Below are 24,466 nucleotides of genomic sequence, written 5' to 3'. Positions count from 1 at the left end.
ACCCCATTGAAAAATAAATGAACAGACAATTCACAAAAAAGGTAAAAAAAAAAAAAAAAAAAAAAAAAAGGCCGGCCGCGGTGGCTCAAGCCTGTAATCCCAGCACTTTGGGAGGCCGAGACGGGCGGATCACGAGGTCAGGATATCGAGACCATCCTGGCTAACACTGTGAAACCCCGTCTCTACTAAAAAATACAAAAAACTAGCTGGGCGAGGTGGCGGCGCCTGTAGTCCCGGCTGCACGGGAGGCTGAGGCAGGAGAATGGCGGGAACCCGGGAGGCGGAGCTTGCAGTGAGCTGAGATCCGGCCACTGCACTCCAGCCCCGGCGACAGAGTGAGACTCCGTCTCAAAAAAAAAAAAAAAAAAAAAAGAAAAAATCATCTTTCTGGTTACTATAATATTTGAAATCTTTACAAGACTATTTCCTATGATCTGCTTCTGCTGGTCTTTATTCTTAGAGTCTAGTTTTTGTTATGTCCAATATCTGTGGCTGGATGCTGCTCATTTTATTAAACATTATATGTAGCAGCCGGGCGCAGCTCACGCCTATAATCCCAGCACTTTGGAGGCTGAGGCGGGTGGATCACTTGAGGTCAGGAGTTTGAAATCAGCTGACCAACATGGTGAAACCCCGTCTCTACTAAGTAAAGTACAAAAAGTAGCTGGGTGTGTGGTGGCATGTGCCTGTAATCCCAGATATTCAGGAGGGTGACGCAGGAGAATTGCTTGAACCCAGGAGGCAGAAGTTGCTGTGAGCTGTGATTGCACCACTGCCCTCCAGCCTGGGCAACAGAGCGAGACTGTCTGAAAAAAAAAAAAAAAAAAAAAAAAATCGTGCCGGGCGCGGTGGCTCAAGCCTGTAATCCCAGCACTTTGGGAGGCCGAGACGGGCGGATCACGAGATCAGGAGATCGAGACCATCCTGGCTAATACGGTGAAACCCCGTCTCTAATAGAAAATACAAAAAAACTAGCCGGGCGACGAGGCGGACGCCTGTAGTCCCAGCTACTCGGGAGGCTGAGGCAGGAGAATGGCGTGAACCCGGGAGGCGGAGCTTGCAGTGAGCGGAGATCCGGCCACTGCACTCCAGCCTGGGTGGCAGAGCAAGACTCCATCTCAAAAAAAAAAAAAAAAAAAAAAGCTCTTAAACATAGACTTACATGTTCAAACTCACTCATAAATAGAGAAACACGAATTACACAATAGTGAAATACTATTCCTTACCAATCAGATTTGTAAAAGGTAACACGTATGACAGAACATTCTGTTGTGAGGCTCTGGGGAAACCAGCACTCATGCACACTGCTCACACAACACAAAGAGGCACAACCCTTCCGCAGGGAAACAAAGCAAGGCCTGACAGAGTTACCCGATGCTCTCAACGCTGACCAGCAATGCCACCTTACCTAACAGCGCTACCGGACGCTCTCAATGCTGACCAGCAGTGCCACCTTACCTAACAGCGCTACCGGACACTCTCAACCTGGACCAGCAGTGCCACCTTACCTAACAGCGCTACCGGACGCTCTCGACCTGGACCAGCAGTGCCACCTTACCTAACAGCGCTACCGGACGCTCTCGACCTGGACCAGCAGTGCCACCTTACCTAACAGCGCTACCGGACGCTCTCGACCTGGACCAGCAGTGCCACCTTACCTAACAGCCCTACCGGACGCTCTCGACCTGGACCAGCAGTGCCACCTTACCTAACAGCCCTACCGGACGCTCTCGACCTGGACCAGCAGTGCCACCTTACCTAACAGCGCTACCGGACGCTCTCGACCTGGACCAGCAGTGCCACCTTACCTAACAGCGCTACCGGACGCTCTCGACCTGGACCAGCAGTGCCACCTTACCTAACAGCGCTACCGGACGCTCTCGACCTGGACCAGCAGTGCCACCTTACCTAACAGCGCTACCGGACGCTCTCGACCTGGACCAGCAGTGCCACCTTACCTAACAGCGCTACCGGACGCTCTCGACCTGGACCAGCAGTGCCACCTTACCTAACAGCGCTACCGGACGCTCTCGACCTGGACCAGCAGTGCCACCTTACCTAACAGCGCTACCGGACGCTCTCGACCTGGACCAGCAGTGCCACCTTACCTAACAGCGCTACCGGACGCTCTCGACCTGGACCAGCAGTGCCACCTTACCTAACAGCGCTACCGGACGCTCTCGACCTGGACCAGCAGTGCCACCTTACCTAAAAGAGCTACTGGACACTCTCAATGCTGAGCAGGGTAAAATTTTAGGAATTCACCCTGAAGGAACACCTCCAAGAAAACTAAGACACACAGGCCTGAGGTTATTCATTGCAAGTTTATAATTACAAAATACTGGAAACAATTTAAAAGCCCACATGTAGACAAGTAATGGCTTAAACAATTGTACATTCACAGGATACGGTTGTGAAAAAGGAGGAGAAGTTCTATGCACCGACGTGGAGAGATTTCCAAGACATTAAGTGAAAAAAGCAGAATCCAAAAGAATATCCACAATGATGCTATCCTTCTATGTATGTGCTCATTTGTGGGGTGGCGGGGGAGGGGGGAAGGATAAACCCAAACCTGATGTGATCGTTACCTAAGGCGTGTGTGGAAGCCTGGTAGAAAGAACAGGCGAATGGGAACTGACATGGTTTGGATGCTTGTCCCCTCCAAGGTTCATGCTGACTTGTAATCCCCAATGTTGGAGGTGGGCCTGGTGGGAGGTGACGGGATCATGGGGGCAGATCCCTCATGGCTGGTTTAGCACCATCCCTTTGGTGACATCTGAGTTCTCGCTCAGCTCAGGCAAGATCTGGGTATTTAAAAGTCCGGGACCTCCCCACTCTCTTGCAACCTCTCTTGCCATGTGATGTGCTGGCTCCCCTTCACCTTCTGCCATGATTGGAAGCTCCCTGAGGCCTCCCCAGAAGCAGGTGCTGGCGCTAGGCTTCCTGTACAGCCTGCAGAACCAAGAGCCAATTGAACCTCTTTTCTTTATAAATTACCCAGTGTCAGGTATTTTTTTTATAGCGGTGCAAGAACAAACTAACACATCCTTAGAACCACAGTAATGTTTCATACACCCAATAAGTTCTAATCAATCAGGATGTGGGGGAAATCTAAAAAGGAATACAAATATGAATAAATGAGTCCAAATGTATTAAAAATAGACACCAAGGAAAGAATTAACCTAAGTAACTGAAGAAAACATTATAACTATATTCTGTAGGGCCAAAGATAATGATGTACTATCATAAATACTGTATTTAAAAAATTCACAAAGACATGGGTTAGCAATTCCAAAGCTGCTCAGTATGTATATACTAGGACTAAGCAAATAAGTCAATATATTGTGGATAATGAGAGCCAGGCTTCTCACTGTTGGAGAATGGAGCTGAAACAGAGGTTTAATATGACTATCTCTGTAAACAAGAAATAAATAAATAAACAGAAACAAGGAGAGGGAAAGGCTGGAACGAACACTGAGATACTAGGTGGAATCTGGAGGTGGCATTACTCATGTTTCCGGTACATACACTGATAGGCAGATACAGAAGCAGGCGTGTGTGTCTGTGCACATGTCCATACACTGCCCAGCTCTGTCTGAAGAGTGCAGTAACCACTGTGAGCACAGCAGCTGTGAGCACCCCGAGTGCCCAGGTCTTGATATCTCAATACCATTAGAACAGGCCATCAGGAAAGACCCGCTTGAAGAAAGAACTGATACCAAGGCTAGAGCACAGAAGTGCATGACAGGACATCCTGCGCTGCCAAGAAGACAGGAAGTGCTCAGAAAAGGCTGGACACATGCTGAAAACACACACATGCCAACTAGACGGAGCTCCCAACAGCCAACTCTGGGACAATTTGGACGACCAACTCAATGATGATATTAATTATAATCCACAGAGTAAAATAAGTATCTATGCTTCCATACTGATATAAAGAACTGAATAATTAAATGGGAGAGAAAGGACAGTTCTTCCTTCCAGCAGAGTTCCCATTAATAAATGCAAATGGAATGAAGGAAAAAGAAAATCATCATGTGTCAAAGTCCTCAGGAGTAATCACCAAAAGCAAGAACCATCAAGGCATGCTAACATGAGTGAGTGGAAGTATGTGAAGAAACAAGACCATCTCAAAACATGCCCCCATGAGACACTGAGAAGTCACAAAGGAAACAGGGGCTACACAGTGCAGACATCTGGCAGGTGCCACCTCTGGCCCCACAGGGCCAGCAGCTCAGATCTCCTCTGCAGGAGGACACCTGCAGCTGCTGCCCTCGGGTCCTCACACGTCTGTGCCAAGCCCATGCCTCCCCTCTGGGGCTGCTCCCAGCCAATGACTAAGCACAGAGCAGGCACTAGGGCAGGCCCATTCCTGGGGGACACAGGACTCCTCCAACAGGCAATCGGGTTCAAGGATTTCCCAGGAGCTAAAACTTTTTCAGGCCTGTGCGAGCCTCTTCCTCCCCAGTTTTTCTAACTTTTCGGTGTCAGATCAGCACTGCAGTTCTTGCCTATTCCCATACCCTTCCCTTTATCCTTCAGAGGTCCTCACTCCCCACAAATCTTTTGAACATCTAATCCTAGCTTGGCGTCTGCTTCTTGGGAGGACCCAGACTGACAGACCACATTAATCAAATGATGAAAATGAACACCACCAGTAATAAGATGAAGGAAAACGGAGGAACCATCTGTGATTAGAGGAAACTAAGAAGACAGGAAAATGAAATCTAACGTGGGATCGTGGACTGGATCTCAGAGAAGGGACCTGTGGGACAATGGGCAGAATCTGAATGAAGCCTGCAGGTCAGTCATCAGAGCTACACCAAGGTTCATTTCCAGATTATGAGGCTCATGCTGTGGTCAGCAGTGCTACCAAGATTCATTTCCAGGCTCTGATGCTCACACGGAGGTTTCGGAAGATATTAAGGTTAGGGAAAGCTGGGTGAAGGACTTAGGGGTTCTCATGAACTATCTGTGAAACTTTGCTGTAAATCTAAAATCATTTCAAAACAAAGGGTGAAAACAAAGCAGGGCCCAGGCCGGACGGGAGCACCATGGGAGCTGGCGAGATGCATGTGGTCTGCAGGTGAATTACAGCACAGGGTCAGTGTTCGTATGTTAGTTTTAACAGCTGTACTCCAGTGATCTGAAACGGTGGCATCAGGGGAAACTGGGCAATCTTGTTATGACAACTCTCTCCTATTTTTGCAAAATTTCTGTAAACCTAAGATTATTTCAAGTCTAAAAAAGTAAACAAAAGCAAAAAAAAAAAAACCAAACCACTCAGAAATCATCACTTTTAACCATTTATATTAAAGATAACATCAGTAAGTCGAAAGTAGCTACCAGTTCTGCCAGCGGTACCCTGGTAGAAGCAGCAGCAAAACCTCTCTGAGCACCCCGAGAATTCTGTGCTTAGTCATCATTTTTTGTTTCGAGGCTTGTACTAGTGCAGAGGGAAACTTCGCCCAGAGCCCAGTGAAGGAGAGAAAGGCCCACTGGCAGGATGGCGCACTGACCTTGCCTGTGGCTTGTAGCTGTTGAGGATCTGATAGGCTCTGAGCAGATCGAGCTTGCCGTGGCCTTGCTCAAACATGTTGACCCCGGGGAGTCTCCGGGCTGATGCAATCAGGGCCTGCTTCATACTGGCAGGATTCACCAGCTCACGCTTCTGGACTGTGCTGGAGGAAAAATCAAGCATTTGTTCATTTTCTCTCAGTGAAAGGATGAAAATCAGACCACTGAAACCTAACCTACAAACGTGCACACAAGAGGCCTGTGGTCTTGTTTCATATCTAACAGGTGCTTGTCTGGCACCGCCTGTGTGACAGCATGAGAGCGCACTCATTTCTGTACCCGCTCCAGGACTGACCGCTCCGCAACCTTCTATGGGACCCATGGGCTAGGGCCGTTTATGCTAAATGCACCAGGAACACGTATGTTTCTGATAATTTAACTGAACAACCACATAGGCTGCAGAAGGCATGAATGTGTAGGACGTCCTGACTCCTCAGGGGAGGGGAAGCCTGCTGGCCACAGGAAGAAGATGCCATGGGACACCGCCTGGCTGGGAGCAGGAGGAGCACACTCAGATCCTGGGGAGGGGCCACAACACAGGACTGGCAGGAGACACAGGTCTGAGTGAGGACCGCTGCCTCCAAAGCCAATCCTCACCTTTTTGTTTCCAGATTGGGAGGCTTGTCTGGGATGAGCCACCCAGATGGATGATGCCTTTCAGAATGACGCAAACCTAAGGCCACCTTCAGTTTCACCATAAGAATGCATCTGAACAAGCTTTAACACACAGTGCGACCTGGCTAGGAACTCAGCCTGGTAATACTAACATTAAAACATCTATTTTTATGTATCTACGTATTATAAATACAAGTCAATTTTAATTCCTAAAATTGAGGGGGGAATATCAGTACGCAAAAAAGGAAAACTTACTCTCCTAAGTTCCTAAATATTTGTATGTGATAGTGGTTGGTCTTGGAGTCTACGCAGGTTTTCTAAATGGGAAATGTGACATAAGACGACGAGATAAAGTAGAATTAATTTTTAATGACAGAATAAAAGAACTGCTCAAAGCTACAGGTCAACAATCTTCCCCCTCTTCCTGCCTATAAAGTGAACTCAAGGGCTGCGCTCCACTGCCTTTCACAGCATCATCAGGCTGGAGCTCAGGAGGCCGCCACTGCTGCTCGGCTTCTATTGCGAGCGACTGTCACATACAGAGGCGCTTCTGAATGATCACGATGGCATTTCTATCTGCTGCAGTGAGATGTTGAGACTGAAAGGCTTCCTTGTTGCTGAAAATATCTGCACTTAAAGAAGCTGCTGGGAAAAGGAACAACCCCTCGGATGCCCGCTTACTAAACAGCAGAGAGCTGATGGGCTCAACGGTGAAGGCAGAGCCTTCACTTCCCGCTAACAATCATGGCGTGTAGGAAAAATGAACCAGTATTTTCTGTTTCTAGAATCAACAAAATTAGAAACAGGAGCCCTAACTGAGTCCTCTCCACCTGGCAAATACAAGGGTGCAAGTAGGCCAGGTAGCCCACTATCCACCTTCCCTCCACTTTGCTCCTCACTTGATGTAACACTGGAGAGAGGAAAACAACTGGAAGAGAAGACAGTGTTTCCAGCAAGCACACGGTTATTCTCCAGAGGCCAGTCTGGCCAATGTCAACATTCTCAAGAATTTGGCTCCAAACTCTAAGGGAAGAACAGAGAAACGGGGAAAGAGAGAGATATCTACCCCCTTTTTTGGTAGAGATGGGGTCTCACTATGTTGCCCCAGCTGGTCTCAAACTACTAGCCTCAAACAATCCTCTTGCCTTGGCCTCCCAAAGTGCTGGGATTACAGGTGTGAGCTACCACACCCAGCCCAATATCTAGCTTTATTAAGGATTACTAACAAAATAATATCTGGCATTAGAAGCTGAAATCAATATTCAATTTACTTAAAGAGAATTTAAAATATAAAGACATTTAATACTATTAGCTTATATTAATTAATTTTTAAATTAGCATAGAATAACTTCCAAATACACAGAGTTTTGTGTGTTATCACAACACTCAACTAAAACTTCATCTAGATAGAAGAAGTACAATTTATTCTGGGGGAAGATACAGTGACAAGATAAATGCCAGCCCCAAAGACTTCTTTTTATATAACTGAGAGTAAGGAAACACAGGCCTCCAAAGAAAGTGACACCATGTGAACATCAACTCTGGTCTACTCGCTTGGAGAACTTTATTTATTGATTGGCTGATTGAGACAGAGTCTTGCTCTGTCACCCAGGCTGGAGTGCAGTGGCGCGATCTCAGTTCACTGCAGCCTCTTCCTCCCGGGATCAAGCAATTTTCCTGCCTCAATCTCCTGAGTAGCTGGGATTACAGCTGCCCACCACCATGCCTGGCTAATTTTTGTAATTTTTAGTAGAGACGGGGTTGCACAACATTGATCAGTCTGGTCTTGAACTCCTGACCTCAGATGACCTGCTCCCTCAGCCTCCCAAAGTGCTGGGATTACAGGTGTGAGCCACTGCACCCAGCCTCTTTGAGAACTTTCTCCCACTTTCATTATCTTCAAGATTAAGGCCCAGTCACTAAGCTCCACTCCAACTGCAGGAGATTCAGTGAGACAAAGCGGAGTGGTGACTGTCAGTCCCTGGCGGGTTTGACATCCTTAGCTACAGTGAACATTAAAAGGTGAGTCCCTGTCACAAAAACAACAAATGGGTAACACTGAGAAGGTGGATGTGTTAATCTGTTTCACTAGAGTAACCTTTTTACTATCTATATGTATCCCATAACATCATGTTGAATATCTTACATATATGCAATTTTTTTTTTTTTTTAAAGTGAATCCCCCAGGAAATGGAGGATATATGGCAGGGACATATCTTACTTTTTGTTCCCTGCCTGATATATATGCTTGCTTGGATATAAAAAGCACACTTCTAGCACATAAATGGGATATCAGAAAACAGAACACAAACATAAACAGGTATTTTGCCTATCAGCACTTTGTTTACTTGAGCTTATAAAGTGTGTTCACATTCAAGTCATCTAACTATAAAAGAAGTGACTCCTACTCTTTGCAGAGATGAAGAAGGAGAGACAGAGCAAGGCTGTGAAGGGCCTAAGCCCTCAAATCCAAGTCAGGGCAGAAGTAAGACACAACTCCTGCTCTGCTGGCACGGAGTGCTCCTGTCCTGACGTGGGAGCTACTGTTCTCTGGGGGGCAGCACTCACCTCACTAATAAGGTGACAGCACCTGCAACCACTGGAGAAGCAACACTGGTCCCTGAGAGGGCCCGGCACCCCCCTTTCACGCCGGAACCCCGCACGCCAGCACCATAGGTGACAATGTCAGGTTTCACGCGACCGTAGCCTCCTGGTAGCTCCTATGAATAAAAGCAGCTTGGTTTCTATGTCTGATACTTTGGCGTACAGCCACATGCAGTTATGAGTGAATCAAATCAGAACAGAGATATGGGTTACACAGTATATAACCTTAGGAAGGTACTGATTTTAGTCTGAAATTCACTCCAGGCCGGGCGCAGGGCTCACACCTGTAATCCCAACACTTTGGGAGGCCGACGCACGTGGACTGCTTGAGCCCAGGAGTTCCAGACCAGCCTGGGCTACACAGCAAGAACCCCATCTCCACAAAAAATACAAAAATTAGCTAGATCTAGTGGCACAAGCCTGTAGTCCTGGCTACTCAGGAGGATCACCTGAGCCCGGGAGGTCAAGGATGCAGTGAGCCGTGATTGTGTCACTGCACACCAGCCTGGGCAATAGAGTGAGATCCTGTTCCTCTCAGCCCCCGCCTCCAACAAAAGAGAAAACAACAAAGATATTCACTACAATACAGAAAATAAGCTTAAATGATAACGTAGAAAGTAACATTTTAAAAATATATTTTATAACAACCAGAACAACGGCAAAGGCATAAAGCAATTAAAAGATAAGTATTTTAATTTTGCTGACATGCCAGACTAGAAAGCGGACACTGGCTTATCACCAAGACCAGAAACCGGAAACTGCTTTATCTCTAGATAAGTTAAACTTAGAAATATGTTAGAAAAATTAGAAAGTTAAAATGTAAAAAAACCCAAACATGTTTCTTTACAAGGAAAAAAGTATAAGGTATGAGTGGATGTTTCAAATGGTTGTAACAGAGGAAATAAGAAACCATTGAGAAGGAACAAGATAACCACCCGACTAACTTGGGATAAGGTTTTATTAAGTACTCGCTTAAGCTTCTTAAGAATTGGGGCAAAACGAGAAATACTCCATTAGAAAACATTCAGAAAACATGAGACCCATTTGAAGGGAAGGCCAAGGACCGCGGACACACACTGGGGCGCCGAGGGAAGGCGCCCTCCACCGCAGCTGTGATGATGGAGGGACACTTCCCAAACGCCATTCAAAAGCTGGTTGGTGATGAAGGCCATGGACGTGACATCTCATCACGGTTCGGTGACAGCGTTTACATGGGGAGCTGGGGACAAAGTGGGTGACATCTCATCACGGTTTGGTGAGAGCGTTTACACGGGGAGCTGGGGACAAAGTGGCGGATGCAGTTTCCTAGTATCTGGCAGCACAAGGAACATGCTGAGAGAGCATGGACGGGAGGATATGCAGCCTGCCCTGGACAGACTATCACATGAGAGAGCAGTCCCCAGACAACAGGTCAGCTCCAGGAAGAGGCATGTGAGTGTGGGAGGCGGGGACCCCTGGTGAGGCTGGGTGGCAGGGACACTGGGGGCTGACATTGTCACAGTACAAAGGCTCAGGTAGAAGGCACAGTACAAAGGCTATCCCGTAAAGTGCTGCAGTGTGGACGAGGCCCACAGTGTTCCCAGGCAGTTGGGAATCTTTGCAGGGACTTATCTGAGGCCTCCGAGTGTGACACGTGAAGTTAAAGCATGGAGAGATGCTCTGACCCTGAAGAAAGTGAAGGGCAGGTGCTCCCCTCAGCCACCGTGAGGGCAAAGGTACACAATTGCTGTTCTGCATGAGCGTCTAATTTTTCATCAAACTTTGACAGGTAAAGGCGGGTGAATTTCCTGCATAATTAAAGCCCGAACAGCTGAATTATTAACTGTAGCAGTTATTTTGAATTTGTCCAGCTAAGTGCAATTGTTTCTGGGTTAGCAGAGTTGATATTAAGCTGTTCTCAATGGCTTCTCCAACTTCTTAAGGTCCCCCGCAAAAAAAAAAAAAAAAAAAAATCATCTCACCTACCACTGAGGAGCACTGCTTACCACTACTAGATAGGGTAAACGGTTGCCACTACTAGATAGGGTAAATGGGCAGGAACCCAATTCACCTAAAGATGAATTCAGGCCAGGCGCGGTGGCTCAAGCCTGTAATCCCAGCACTTTCGGAGGCCGAGACGGGCGGATCACGAGGTCAGGAGATCGAGACCATCCTGGCTAACACAGTGAAACCCCGTCTCTACTAAAAAAATACAAAAAATCTAGCCAGGCGAGGTGGTGGGCAGCTGTAGTCCCAGCTACTTGGGAGGCTGAGGCAGGAGAATGGCGTAAACCCGGGAGGCGGAGCTTGCAGTGAGCTGAGATCCGGCCACTGCACTCCAGCCTGGGCGACAGAGCGAGACTCCTTCTCAAAAAAATAAATAAATAAATAAATAAAGATGAGTTCGTCAGAAATCAGTTAATAAGTGAAACTGGGAGACACACTTAGAATGATCACAGCAGCTGTGGACTTGCCAGAGTGAAGGGGCAGATGCTGAAGGGGCCAGATCTCTTGTCCTCATGGCTGGGCAGGCACTCATAGCCCCAGCTATTCAGCTGGGAATGTGAGGGTGTCTGTACACTTACAAATACACCCCACGGCTCATGAACAACCGGTGCCACTAGCCACAGTAGTCTGTCCAGCTAAATACAATTATTTAGCAAAGAAAAGCGTACCCAGGTAGTCATTCCCCTTGAAGAAAAGCGGGCGATGTTATCTTCAAAGTCAATGCCGCCTACTCCAATCACATCCATTTGATCAGCAGGGTTATTCAGAGTGCTATATTGAGACAAAAAAAAAAAAAAAGAAAAGAAAAAAAACAAGAGAAATAATTTACAATGGATGATTCAAACCAGGGCAAATACTCCCAGAACAATCTAAGACTGTATGAGCTGCTTCTGCGGGAAGATGTGTGCAGCTCCTCACGGCTGTCCTGTGAAACGCATGACCCTGCCACGTTCATACTGTGCTCCAATTACACCCTCTCACCTGGAACGCCCCTCCTTTCTTCTCCTCCCTGTCAACTTGGCACACCGGGGCTCAAGGCTCCCTTTTTCCCTCCAGCAATCCAAGCCTTAAGGATCTGTACTTGCCTTGAACTTCACAACACTTAACATGATCGCAGTTCATCATCTAATGACACATTCTCACATCACTTTCAAACTGTTCCCAGTACATTCATCTTAACTCCCCAACTAAATCACACACTTCTCTGGGAAGAAACCGTAACCACACATTTGCATCTGCCAAGGTCAGGAAGTGGTTAAGTTTTCAGTTGAACTTCTGTGGTGGTCTTCTACCCTCCTCCTAGGGACTGTGGAAGGACTATCATTACTCTGTAATCTTGAGCTCCTCAGAGTCTCTCCAATACCTTAAGTGCACTAGATCTGCAAAGAAATTACAGTGAAATAAATAATGGCAAAAATGTGTAAACCACAAAGTCAAGATAAAGATGAACTATTTGAAAATATGAGACACTCAGTTATAAAACTGCATTGCTAAGCTTTATCTATTATGGCTATACTACCAAAAAAATGAACTCTGACAATTCAAGAACTACAACTGATTCCAAGTGGCTTATGAGATAATAGCAGCATGAAGTTCTCCTCCCAGAGTTTGTTTTTAACTGACAATTCCCAACACACCGAGACAAACTGGTACTGCCTTCTCAGCCCACTGGCCACCAATATCCTACCAGCATTCGGAGGAACCAATAATGATTTTCTGATGACGATGCTAGATATTTACACATTCCCAGGAACACAAGGAGCAGAGGTTGGTACAGAAGTCACTGATAGAAACTCCCACCAAAGGTGACCAAAAAAATACCACCTTCCCACCCTCCTCTACCTGTCAATCCCTATAATGCTTAGTGTACTTTAAACTCTTAAAAAATAAGAGAAGGCATTAAGAAATCATTGCTGGTACTGAAAAGGAGGGAGCTGAGACTGCAGGCTCACTGGTACCACAGAGTGCAGGACCCAGAGAAAGAGACCACAGCAAAGAGGACCAGAGGATGTGTGCCTCACTCCCAGAGGAGCTGACGTATGCACGTTACTGTCCTCAGACCAGCCCTGGGAGTAGTCCCACCAGATGCCCGAGCAGAAAAAACCACACCCGCCACAAGCTGGGCTGCTGTGATCATATGCCATGTCCCATCACTGCAACAGCCAGCAGGTGCCCAGGTCTGTGTGAGGCAGCATGAGCGTACAAACAAGGTGGAGACGGGGCCTTCCTTGCAAGGCTCTTCTCCTCCAACCCACTATAAACTCACAATTCTGATAAGAAGCTATCGAGTGCAACCACCCACAAAAGCCACAGGGTTTCAGAACGGCAGCCAGCATGTGAGAAAGCAGTCAGAAAAGCAGTCAGAATAGCATGTGAAAGAGCTGAGAATCCAGACAGGTGTGGCCAGGAAGATGGGCAGAGGGAAGGGGTGCGGAAGACCTGAAAGAAACAGAAGGCGGACACTTATTCCAGGAAGGTATGTGTGGGGAAGTGGAAGATCAAGGTGAACTGAGATTCTGGCTGGAGTTGGCCAACTATGGCCCATGGGCCAAACCAGGCCCACACCTGTTTTTGCAAATACAGCGTTCCTGGAACACAGTCATGTTCATTTACATATATATCACCCACAGCTGCTTTCACACAATAAAGCCTAAACTATTATCTGACCCTTTATAGAAAAAGTTTGCAATTCAGCCCAGAATACTGAAGACCTTGAAAACCAAAAGAAAAATGTGGATTTCATCTATTAGGCAATAATAATCCGCTGCAGATTCTTCATTAGAAAACTGCTAGAATATATGTTTGAACAGTAGAAATACACACAAAACAGAAAGAGAGCAGCTGTCATTCACAGAGCATCGTCGGCATTCATGGTGCTCTCCTCCCCCTGCTGTCTGATTTCAGCCTCACAGGCACCTTACAGGCTGCTCTCTGCTCCCATGACAGGTGAGGGAGCTGTGGCTCAGAGAAGTGACAGTGCCTCAGCCGTAAGGGGCAGGTCGGACTTGTCTGCTTCCACACCTACTTTCATCCCTGTCCATGCTGGAAGAGCTGGGGTGGGAAAAGACTCAGATAGGAAAACAGGCTAGGAAACACTGACACCCGGTGACTCTGAACTGGTGAGTGCCAGCCTTGAGTGGGGACATAAAAAATGGGATGAACATTTAAAAAGGAGACAAGAAAACCTGACGAGATGACTTAATAACTAGAGTTTATCACGGCAGAGCTACAGCAAGGGTATGTTCGTGCCACTTGCATCTATGGCTCACGATACGTATTACTGATGCCACAGCAAAATCCAGAACTGTGGACCTCTAATGAGGGTTAGGATCATTTACTCAACTATCAGGCTAGAATCCTAAGAACGCCAATATCCGCGTTTTCTGAGATATACAAACATGAACTTCACATAGCTTCACCTCCTATTACGCCCTGGATTTGCATAAAGCATCCTACAGAAACTGAGCACAAGAAATGACTTATAAACATTATCTAGAGAATAAAATGAAGCTGCTGGTGGAAAGAAAACTGAGACCTCTAACCAGACAGGAGTGTACTGGCTGGGATTCAGTGGCAAATGTTTCACATCTCGTGCTGCTTAAGTTCAGCACAAAGGCCCCCTGTGACACCGTCCTCCCTGCCTCCCTCCTACATGATCCCTCTCATCAACTCCCAAAGCACCGTCCATGTTGCCATGAGGCCCGCCAGCACTTCCTCCGTGAATGAGTGTCACTGTGCTCGCACCTGCTCTTTCGGAGACAGGCAGAAACCTCTTCCGTTTGCCTCTTTACCCCAATGCTTTGCACACAGATCTCATCAACACTGCAGAATCTCTTTCTAATAGATTCACTTTTCTGATTGATTTTGGGGAAAAAAAGGTAGTTAGAATAAAAACTTTAGGCTTCTAAATTACAATTTGTAACAAAATTTTAAAGACATAAATAGAAGGAAGACTGGCCTTGAGGTGACAACTGCTGAGGCGGGTGGTGAGTACCTGGGTGTTCATCATGCATCCTACAGTATTTTTTTACATGAGGAAAACATCCTTAAGACAAAGTTTTAGACAGATATAAACAGGTAACCATAGGTGGATACACAAACAGATAACAATTTTTCAGTTATTTAAGGGGGAAAAAATTCCCAAGGTCATCCCTGCTGGGGCTACTTACCCATAAAGAGGTCCGTCATTGCCAATAGCAGAAACCATGATTACGTTGTTAGCTGTTAATTCCCACACCTACAAAATGAGCATTTATTTAATGAAAGTATACCACTCTTAATGTATAATTGTCCAAAAAGAAAAAACAAAAACAAAAAACCTACACAACATCTAAAAACAGTTCTAAAAAAGCAGCACTGGACCATCATAAAGGTGGATATGCTGGCAACTTGCAGGTTTAGAGAATACCACCCGGGGCGGAGAAGCATGCAGTGCACAGAGCAGATGCTGACTTTCTAGTCACTTTCAGGAAAACAAAATTGCATGTTTAGGTAAGAAAGAATCGGCAGGGCATGGTAGCACACGCCTGTAATCCCAGCACTTTGAAAGGCTGAGCTGGGTGGATCACCTGAGGTCAGGAATTGGAGACCAGCCTGGCCAACATGGTGAAACCCCATCTCTACTAAAAATACAAAAATTAGCCAGGCCTGGTGGTGTGCGCCTATAATCCCAGCTACTTGGGAGGCTGAGACAGGAGAACCGCTTGAGCCTGGGAGGCGGGTTGCAGTGAGCCGAGACCACGCCACTGCACTCCAGCCTAGCTAAGAGGAATCAAACTCCATCTCAAAGAAAAAAATACAAAAAAAAGAATCAGCAAGGCACCATGTGCTCCTTATAAACACCTACTCTAAGGCCTCTAACCCACTCAATTTATGACATGCACATCACTGAAGCTCATGTCATTAGCCATCTGTTCTCACAAAGCTGTCACCACCTGGATGAAAAGCCACTAACACACTAGATGTGATGCAAAGTTGGACACTGCGAAAGAGCAGGAGCTGTCACCCAAACCCTGTGTGCAATGACTCCACAAACCTTGTCAACAAAGGGATGATCCATGAAGTCCGGGCCGCCAATGCTGAGGTTTAACACGTCAATCTTCTTTAAGATGGCATAGTTGAAGGCGTCCAAAAACCAAGATGTGTAAGATACCTAGTTAAATATTAAAACAGTCCGCTTAGTGTTTCAATCAAGTCTTAAAGAGCTAGGACAGTTTTTATTTCTAAGGCTCTTAAAATCATAAAGTATTTCCCTTAATTTTTTTTTTAACTTAAAACCAGAAATAAGGCCGGGCGCGGTGGCTCAAGCCTGTAATCCCAGCACTTTGGGAGGCTGAGACGGGCGGATCACGAGGTCCGGAGATCGAGACCATCCTGGCTAACACGGTGAAACCCCGTCTCTACTAAAAAATACAAAAAGCTAGCCGGGCGAGGTGGCGGGCGCCTGTAGTCCCAGCTACTCGGGAGGCTGAGGCAGGAGAATGGCGTGAACCTGGGAGGCGGAGCTTGCAGTGAGCTGAGATCCAGCCACTGCACTCCAGCCCGGGCCACAGAGCGAGACTCCGTCTAAAAAAAAAAAAAAAAAAACCAAACCAGAAATAAATCCTGAGTATGCATAATGCTCTGGAGAGTAAAATACAACACCTAGAAGTTCTAAGTCCTTGGAACTGAACCTAAGGAAGAGACAGCTGTGTTCCGCAGGTGGCCTATCTCTCCAGGTGAAATGCGCAGCTCTCTACACAAAGAATGTCTTCCTGGAAAACACTCATGCTTCCAACTGCCCTCTCCTGTAAAAGGACTTATCCCAAGGCACTTCTATTAAGTTAAGCATTTTGGAATAGTTCAACTTATCTATCTAATCTTCTCATTCCTAAATAGACTGAAGGACAAACGGCAGCGGTAACAGTTATTTCACAGTATTAGTCCTCTGATGTTCAAGTGCTCCTATGTTCCTTACAAAAGGTACATTACTTTGTGGATCACCTTCAGCTGTTGCTTTTTTAAAAATATAAAATTAAGTTTACAGTAGGAAGAGAAGCAATGTAATGATTAAGATTATGTTTTTAAAAGGCTTTTAAAAGATCACGTCTTTATATTTTCTTATATACACCAAAGAAATTTTAGAAGGAGGTATAAGAAAGGAACATCATCACACAAGAGACACGGGCAAGTGAGGAAAGAACCTGCTGGACGGGGACGGGGTGGGGGCCTCACTGTGTTACCTTTTGACATTTCTGAGCTATGTATTACCTATTCAAAAATTAACCTTAAAAAATAAATGATGAAAAAAGAAACAAATACTAGGACCCTCTCCCTTTTCTACGGTTTGCAAATGAAGAGTGAAGGAACAAAGCTTGTAAACTCACATTACCCAACACAATGCCAGGTGTGGGGACACAGAGGTAAATAAAACAGCTGAAGGTGGTAGGAGCCCAATCAGGGAGGCAAACACACTTATTCTATGTGCAACTGTTCTATTCTGTCATGCAGACACCCGACCCAGGGCACAGAGGTCTGGGGAAGCCTGGAGGTAGAGAAGAAACAAGGGACATCAAAGAATCGTTGTAAGTGGTAGCCTCAGCAGGGTCTTCAGTGTTCAAGTTAGGTCGACACGGTGGCTGGTGGGAGAAGGGCGGAGCCACCCAGGAGGCAGAGGAAGAGTAAACTGGGCATGTGTGCTGCGGTATGAATGGCTCAGCGTCACTGACGTGCACTCCTTTTACATAAGTGTGTTAAGTCCAGTGATTCTGCTTTTTACATTTCAGTATGAATTCCTCAAGTTTCAGGGGTCCTCAAAACACCTACCTGATTATTGGTAAAGACCCTGAAAATGTGAAGCTCTGCATCTGGAGCAAATCCTTGGCACTCCCTCATGCTGGCTATCACACCTGCCACGAATGTGCCATGGCCCAACCCTGTAGTCCATAAAGAAAACAATCCCATTAAACACACTGGATAGCAAGTGCCAGGACGCAACATTCCAGGCCATGAGTTTCACAGCCTTCTATTTCCAAGTGCTGGAGAGGAGGGTCTCTGCTGCTGCTCTACGATCCCCTTGGACATCACTGGCACAAGCACCCCTTCTAGGTCTAGCCACCTCCACGCTCTTCCGGATGGGGAGCTGCCCCTGCACCAGGCATCCCCACTCTCTCCTGAAGCACTACTTCCCGACATCCTCTGAGGTATTCAGAGCAGTTTCTGCCACAACAAAAGGCACAATAACAACTTGGGCTTGTCTGAGTAATTGCTGACAGACTGTGGAATCATGCACTAAATACCCTCTCAATCAATCAGAGAGGACGGGAGTGATGTCCTACGTCCACACATGACCACATTCTCACTGCCACTGAGACCCACCATCGTCCAGCGTTCGCTCGTTGGTCCAGTTGGTTCTCTCCTTCACATTTTTGAAGTGGGGATGCTTCTCGCTCAGCCCAGTGTCAAAAACAGCAACTCTTACATTAGCACCTTATTCGGAAAAGAAAGCAAACACAATCATGTCTGAAGAAATCATCTTTTTGGATTTTGCCTGTAAAATACATTCTTTCCTGGGACCCACAGAAAATGACATACTGTGGAAGGCCAAAGCCTGCTCAGAGCAAACAAGTTAAGCCAGCTGCTCCCAGGGTCAGCTGGCTAAGCCAAGGCCAAGCAAAGAGGACAGCAGGAGCAATGCCATCATCTGTCACCAAGTAAGATTTAAGGATAAGCAGAAAATCCTTCTAGACCCTCCTCAATTGCCACTAGCACTCAGGATGGAACCACTCCTTCCACTCCTAGCGGGCTTCTCAAGCCTCCAGGATGGCACCTACCGATACTCTCCTTCTGGCAATTTATCACAGGTCTCCACCCCCGCTTCTCAGAGGCCCTGCAAAACACTCACAAACCACACACCCAAGGAGCAGGACACAGAAAAGGGGAAAAGGGGGAACCATTCCCATTCCTGACAAGGACAGCAATTTACTCCATGCAGCTCATTTATAAAACAGCAAATGCTGCCGCGAGGAACAACTAACACCACACGGGGCTCATCACACCTAAGAAAAATCACTGCAGCGTGCCCTTTTCTAGAATAGTAAGTCTATTCCAGATACTGGCCAAAGCCATCAACACCAATGTGAAACACAACTGGCCTGTCTGACCAAAAATTCTAGAAAGCATCTAGAAAAAATACAGAATACCTGTATGACTTAACAGCTAACCAGTGTCAAGAGGGTAATGTCTTTCTGGCAAAAGGGCTGTGTACACATCAATACTATGTGAAACAATCTATTACACTGAGATAAATATAAAGATCAATGCTACTTTTAAAAAATGCACACAAAATCAGAAACCATTTGGTTTGGGGGGAATAAAAAATTATTTCTGATGATTAGAAAACTTGTTTTGTGAAGGAGTTCTCACTCTAAAAAGGTGAAACTATGGGGAGACACACATTTTAATGAAATGCCAGTCCACCAGGTATTATAAGTTGAAGTATCTCAGACATTTTGGAGGACAGGGAGCCAAGGAGATCAAAGGAGAGGTAAGGGTCCCTAAGTCAAGGAGATACCAGAAAGACACTTAGGCAAACTGAGATTTCCTGGGAGCAGGTGAAACTGGTTTACATTTAGAAGGTAAAAATCTTCACATTAGATAAAACAGGAATGTTTTGTCATGATGAATCAGCAAAGGAAAAACCCTTATTGTTCTGAGTTTTATTTCACAGGACATGATCATTAACACCGCTTCCTGTTCCGAAACAAATCATTAGCAAGTTGATAGTCAATTACTTAGTCACTCTGCATTCAGGGCACCAAACTCAAGTGATAAACTAATTTCCATGGAATTACCCAGATCAGGGACCATTTTTCCCCAAGAAGTGACAGACCTCTGCAGGCCTGTCGGCCAGTGCCAGCAGCCAGCAGTGCTGTGCTCGTTTGTGTACGTGTCAACAGGAGAGAAGTGCTCCACAGTCTGCCCCTTCTAACCTCAGAAATGGTAACAAAAATAAGACACAAATGGTGGCAATTAGAAAAGCCACAGAAACGGATGCCTGGCATAACAGGAGTCAAAGACGAGGAGTACTTGGCTACCTTCCAGCTCAACAAATAGAACGAAGGTCAGAAGTGGAAGGTTGCAGGGCTTTCGCACTAGGCAGTCCCGAACACGGAATTCCTAGATGTCCGGACTTTCCGCACCTTCCCTGGGTAATAGCACACACCTGTATATCCCATCTGCCAGAGCACGTCTGCCTGGAGTGTCTGGGCAACCTGGCGCGGGATGGCTCTCAGCAGCCGTCTACTCGAATGCCTTCCCGTAGCATGCCAGAAGCCAGAGCCCAGGGACAGACTGGCTCTTCGCAAGGGACGGGATGACTGCCACTTCTGGCTCCATCGGGTTTCATTGCAGGGTACTGTGGGGTCAGCTAGAGGCAAGGGAGAGAAAGGTCAGAACAGAAGAACAAAACACGATACCCACCAGGCAAAACGACCCCAAACACAGCGAGGATTACCATTTGCCATTCTGTTTGAGGGAAAGTGGGATTATCTTCTTTTTCTAGAAGGACAGTCTCAATGCAATTATAATTATAGGATGTTATTTAGCTATCATACTATTCCCAAATAGTTCTCTACTTGAAATTTTCTAACCAAGGTAAGGCAGAGAAAGACTGATTAAATTAAATAATAATAATTTTAAGAAGCTAACTGTGATACTAAAACTAAAGACAAACCTGATTTTTCATCAGCAACTTGTTCTCACTGAACCAGAAAGGGGAGAAGTTAAAGAAAATGACCCTAAGCATTCATGGAGTTTTATTTTCACTAGAAGTTTCACTAGATTTCTGGGATAGGCAAAAGCCATGTCATCCCATTGAGCATCAAATATCAACGGGACTTTAAAAAACCGTATATTGCTCAATATTCTCAATATTCTTATCTGCTAGAATTTCACCTTTCAAAAAAACAAAAGAACTACAAAGGAGTGAGAGATGGGGAATTTCTGAGGGTGATGGAATTATTCCATATCTTGATTTTGTTGGTGGATATTTGATGGTATACTTTTGCCAAAACTTGCCAAACTGTACTCTAAAAAGGACGAAAAAAAATAAGTAAATAAAAATAAAAAGGACGAATTTTACTACCTGTAAGTCTATTTTTAAAAAGCGGAGGAAAAAGGAAATAGCACAGAAATGGCCTAAGAGTTTTCCCTTTACCGGCCGGGCGCGGTGGCTCAAGCCTGTAATCCCAGCACTTTGGGAGGCCGAGGCGGGTGGATCACGAGGTCAGGAGATCGAGACCATCCTGGCTAACACGGTGAAATCCCGTCTCTACTAAAAAATACAAAAAACTAGCCGGGCGAGGTGGCGGGCGCCTGTAGTCCCAGCTACTCGGGAGGCTGAGGCAGGAGAATGGCGTAAACCCGGGAGGCGGAGCTTGCAGTGAGCTGAGATCTGGCCAGTGCACTCCAGCTTGGGTGACAGAGCGAGACTCCGTCTCAAAAAAAAAAAAAAAAAGAGTTTTCCCTTTACCTTTCAAAGACCATGTTACAATGAACAAGTCATATCTCAAATCCGTTTTAAGAGGAGAAAATCTATACTACTAATACAGTTCTGTTTCTAAAGCAAATCATTGTCATTTTTATTCCAGCCTTACCAAGCGACACCCATGTAAGTACAGGGACCTGGAAGCATACACAGTCACGTCAATTCTGGTAAGTAAATATTTGCACAGTCCAGCTGAAATGGTTCTTAATTGAAATTCCTGTGCTGAGTCTGATCTTTAAATCAACAGCACAGGACAATGCTGGAGGTGCTGACTGAAGAGCAACACTGAGACCAGGAAGGGGTCTGCTCTGCTCAACCCTGCACAGGCCAGACTACACCTCCAGTATTATACTCAGTTCAGGGCTTCACAGCTTTAGAATAATTTAGAAAAATTAGTACATTCAAAGGAAAACACTTACAATGATGAGGGGACTTGAAATCATGTCATCTGAGTAACTATGGAAGGATCTGAGTAACTATGGAAGGAACTGGGGATTTAGCTTGGAGAGAAAAAATTGCCAAAAGAGACACACCATGGGTATCTTCAAATATCAAAAAGACAGTTATCTTCATCATATCTTTAACTATTGTCTTGTAGAAAACAGGTACGCTTTGTCTTACGGATAGAATGAAATGGGTGGGATCCAGAGTGAGAATGGTGTCAGCCCAAAATAAAGCATAAAGCAAAACCTTCTATGAGTAAGAATCATAGAAATCGTTAACATTTGGTTACTTACAACATCCTGAACACTCTACTGCTTTCCTCATATGCATTACTTCATGTTCTCTTCATGACAGCCCCGTGAGGCGGGGAGTATCAGCTCCATTTTATGAATGACAAAACTGAAGCTTCAAGATGGGAAAGGCGCTTACTGCTGAAGGCCACAGCTACCTTCAAGGGGCACGGGCAGGCAACGCGGGCAAGGTTCCCCTCACAGGGGGGTCAGGCACCCAGGACACACGCAGTGGAGATGGTGCACAAGGGAATCCCACCTCCAGAGAGTCTAGGATTCTTGTGCTAAAATTAGGCAACTCCGTGTCTCCTAAAGCATTCTAGAGCTCTTTAAGATAACTGAAGTCAAGTAAAATACCACAATGTATATATTTGGCTAATTGTATCAGGTGTGATTGGCTTTTATCTTCCTGGATTATTCTGAGGTGTCACTACTTTTTAAGGAGAATAATACATAACATCTGGAGTAAGCAGAAAAGGCTCTGAGAAAGTCAGATGCCTGAAGTTTACACCTGGTTTTACTATGAAAATTAAACTTCTCTTCGTGTGTGTGTGTGTGTGTGTGTGTGTGTGTGTGTGTGTGTGTTTAATGCAGCAAAACCTCAGAGGCTCTTAGGCCTAAAATATGATAGATAAAGAAGAGAAAAATTTTAATTTCTTCTTCCTTCTGATGAAAGAAATGATAGTAAACAATAACAGAACTAGCAATTTGTTAACCTGATTTAAGATAAACAGGAAAAAAAAACCCTTTTCCTTTGGTAATATATATCTTTGGAAAATATCATTTAATAAATATGCAATTTATTACTTGAGGCTAAACTCTATCTTGACAAGCCCAATTGTAATGAAGTAGGAAAGACTAAGCCCTGGAGAAGAACAGGAAAAGCCAAATTCCTTCCATCCTCACACGTGCACAGCTGATGACTTAAACAAACCCAGCTGATGCATGACTACTGCTGGTCAGGAGGCTTTGAGAAAAACAAAATGAAACCCAAGGAAAACATATTTTGCAAGACTGCCTTAAAAAATGGGACCAGGAACGGTGGCTCATGCCTGTAATCCCAGCACTTTGGGAGGCTGAGGAGAGCGGATCACCTGAGGTCAGGAGCTCAAGACCAGCCTGACCAACATGGAGAAGCCCCATCTCTACTAAAAATACAAAACTAGCTGGGTGTGGTGGCGCATGCCTGTAATCCCAGCTACTCGGGAGGCTGAGGCAGGAGAATCGCTTGAACCCGGGAGGTGGAGGCTACAGTGAGCCAAGATCACGCCACTGCACTTCAGCCTGGGCAACAAGAGTGAAACTGCGTCCTGAAACACACACACACACACACTGAGAGAAGCAAAATGCAAGAAAGAAGCAAACATAAGGATGCGTCTTTCAGCACAAGAAGGCAGCCGCAGCCGCAGCCTTGAAGTCTGAAAGCTCTGAGACGAAGCTGGCGCAAATCACTTCCAACAGAAACAAAGATCACTACCATCTACCACTGCAAACCCTCAGATTTTCTTTTACCAGAACAGCACGAGGTCTCTTTTTAAAAAATAATTCCACCCCCCACCACCAACCCTGTGCACGAAAAAAACAAAATTAAACTAAAAAATTCCTACCAGGAAAATGTTCACAATTAGCAAACTAGATGGAAGGACACGGATACTCACTGTACTATTTTTCAAGTACTCTGCAGTTTGAGATTTTTCAGAGTAAATGGCAGAGACAGAAATCTGCCTACAATCACAATACTCACATTCTGCATACTTGAGGGAACGGAAGACTTTCCGTTGGGGCGTGACCCGTTTGATGTTTGGATGATCTTCCAGTGTCAGCAGCCCTGCTTTCTGTTTTTCTTTTATCTGAATCACCTCAAAATCACTAGGGTAGTCACTGGATGGATTGTTTCGAGGTATAATTCTCCAATTGTCTACTTCACTGCTCTTCAGGGCACTTGAAATAAATGAATTTCTAGCTTTGGCTGTAAAGTATCCATTGAAAGCCACAATATATTCTGAAACCAATCACCACAAACAAAAATAAGAATTTAGGCACATACATTGTAACATATACTACATTGTATCTAATCTAAAATCTGGCAAAACAAAAATTATCTTAAAGCCCACAGCAGATGAAAGGAAAACACAAAGACTACTTTCAATGGCTAGACAGCTGTCTGCAGAGCTTTGAGTAAAAATCATCTATATGGGGCTGGGCGTGGTGGCTCACACCTGTAATCCCAGCACTTTGGGAGGCTGACGTGGGCAGATTATGAGGTGAGGAGTTTGATACCAGCCTGGCCAACATAGTGAAACCTCATCTCTACTAAAAATACAAAAAATAAGCTGGGTGTGGTGGTGGGCACCCATAATCCTGGGAGGCTAAGACAGGAAAATCACTTGAACCCGGGAGGCGGAGGCTGCAGTGAGCTGAGATC

At 45.6% G+C, this 24,466-nt stretch overlaps 1 protein-coding gene across 2 annotated transcripts in view; it reads right to left on the bottom strand.

Annotated features, from left to right (window-relative positions):
• The window catches only part of MBTPS1 (membrane bound transcription factor peptidase, site 1), a 67,225-nt gene that overhangs the window by 25,369 nt on the left and 17,390 nt on the right, over nt 1-24,466 (bottom strand). For both annotated transcript variants that reach the window (XM_010355642.2, XM_030924369.1), the window contains exons 3-11: nt 23,786-24,043; nt 19,985-20,188; nt 18,139-18,249; nt 17,587-17,696; nt 15,818-15,934; nt 14,952-15,019; nt 11,451-11,553; nt 8,761-8,912; nt 5,520-5,681 (exon numbers count right to left, since the gene is read on the bottom strand). In XM_010355642.2, coding sequence (XP_010353944.1) covers nt 5,520-5,681; nt 8,761-8,912; nt 11,451-11,553; nt 14,952-15,019; nt 15,818-15,934; nt 17,587-17,696; nt 18,139-18,249; nt 19,985-20,188; nt 23,786-24,043 — 1,285 coding nt within the window. The remainder of the gene's footprint in view (nt 1-5,519; nt 5,682-8,760; nt 8,913-11,450; nt 11,554-14,951; nt 15,020-15,817; nt 15,935-17,586; nt 17,697-18,138; nt 18,250-19,984; nt 20,189-23,785; nt 24,044-24,466) is intronic.

The sequence above is a fragment of the Rhinopithecus roxellana genome, chromosome 20, assembly GCF_007565055.1.
Source record: "Rhinopithecus roxellana isolate Shanxi Qingling chromosome 20, ASM756505v1, whole genome shotgun sequence".
NCBI lineage: Eukaryota > Metazoa > Chordata > Mammalia > Primates > Cercopithecidae > Rhinopithecus > Rhinopithecus roxellana.
This window is presented reverse-complemented; position numbering and strand designations above follow the sequence as displayed.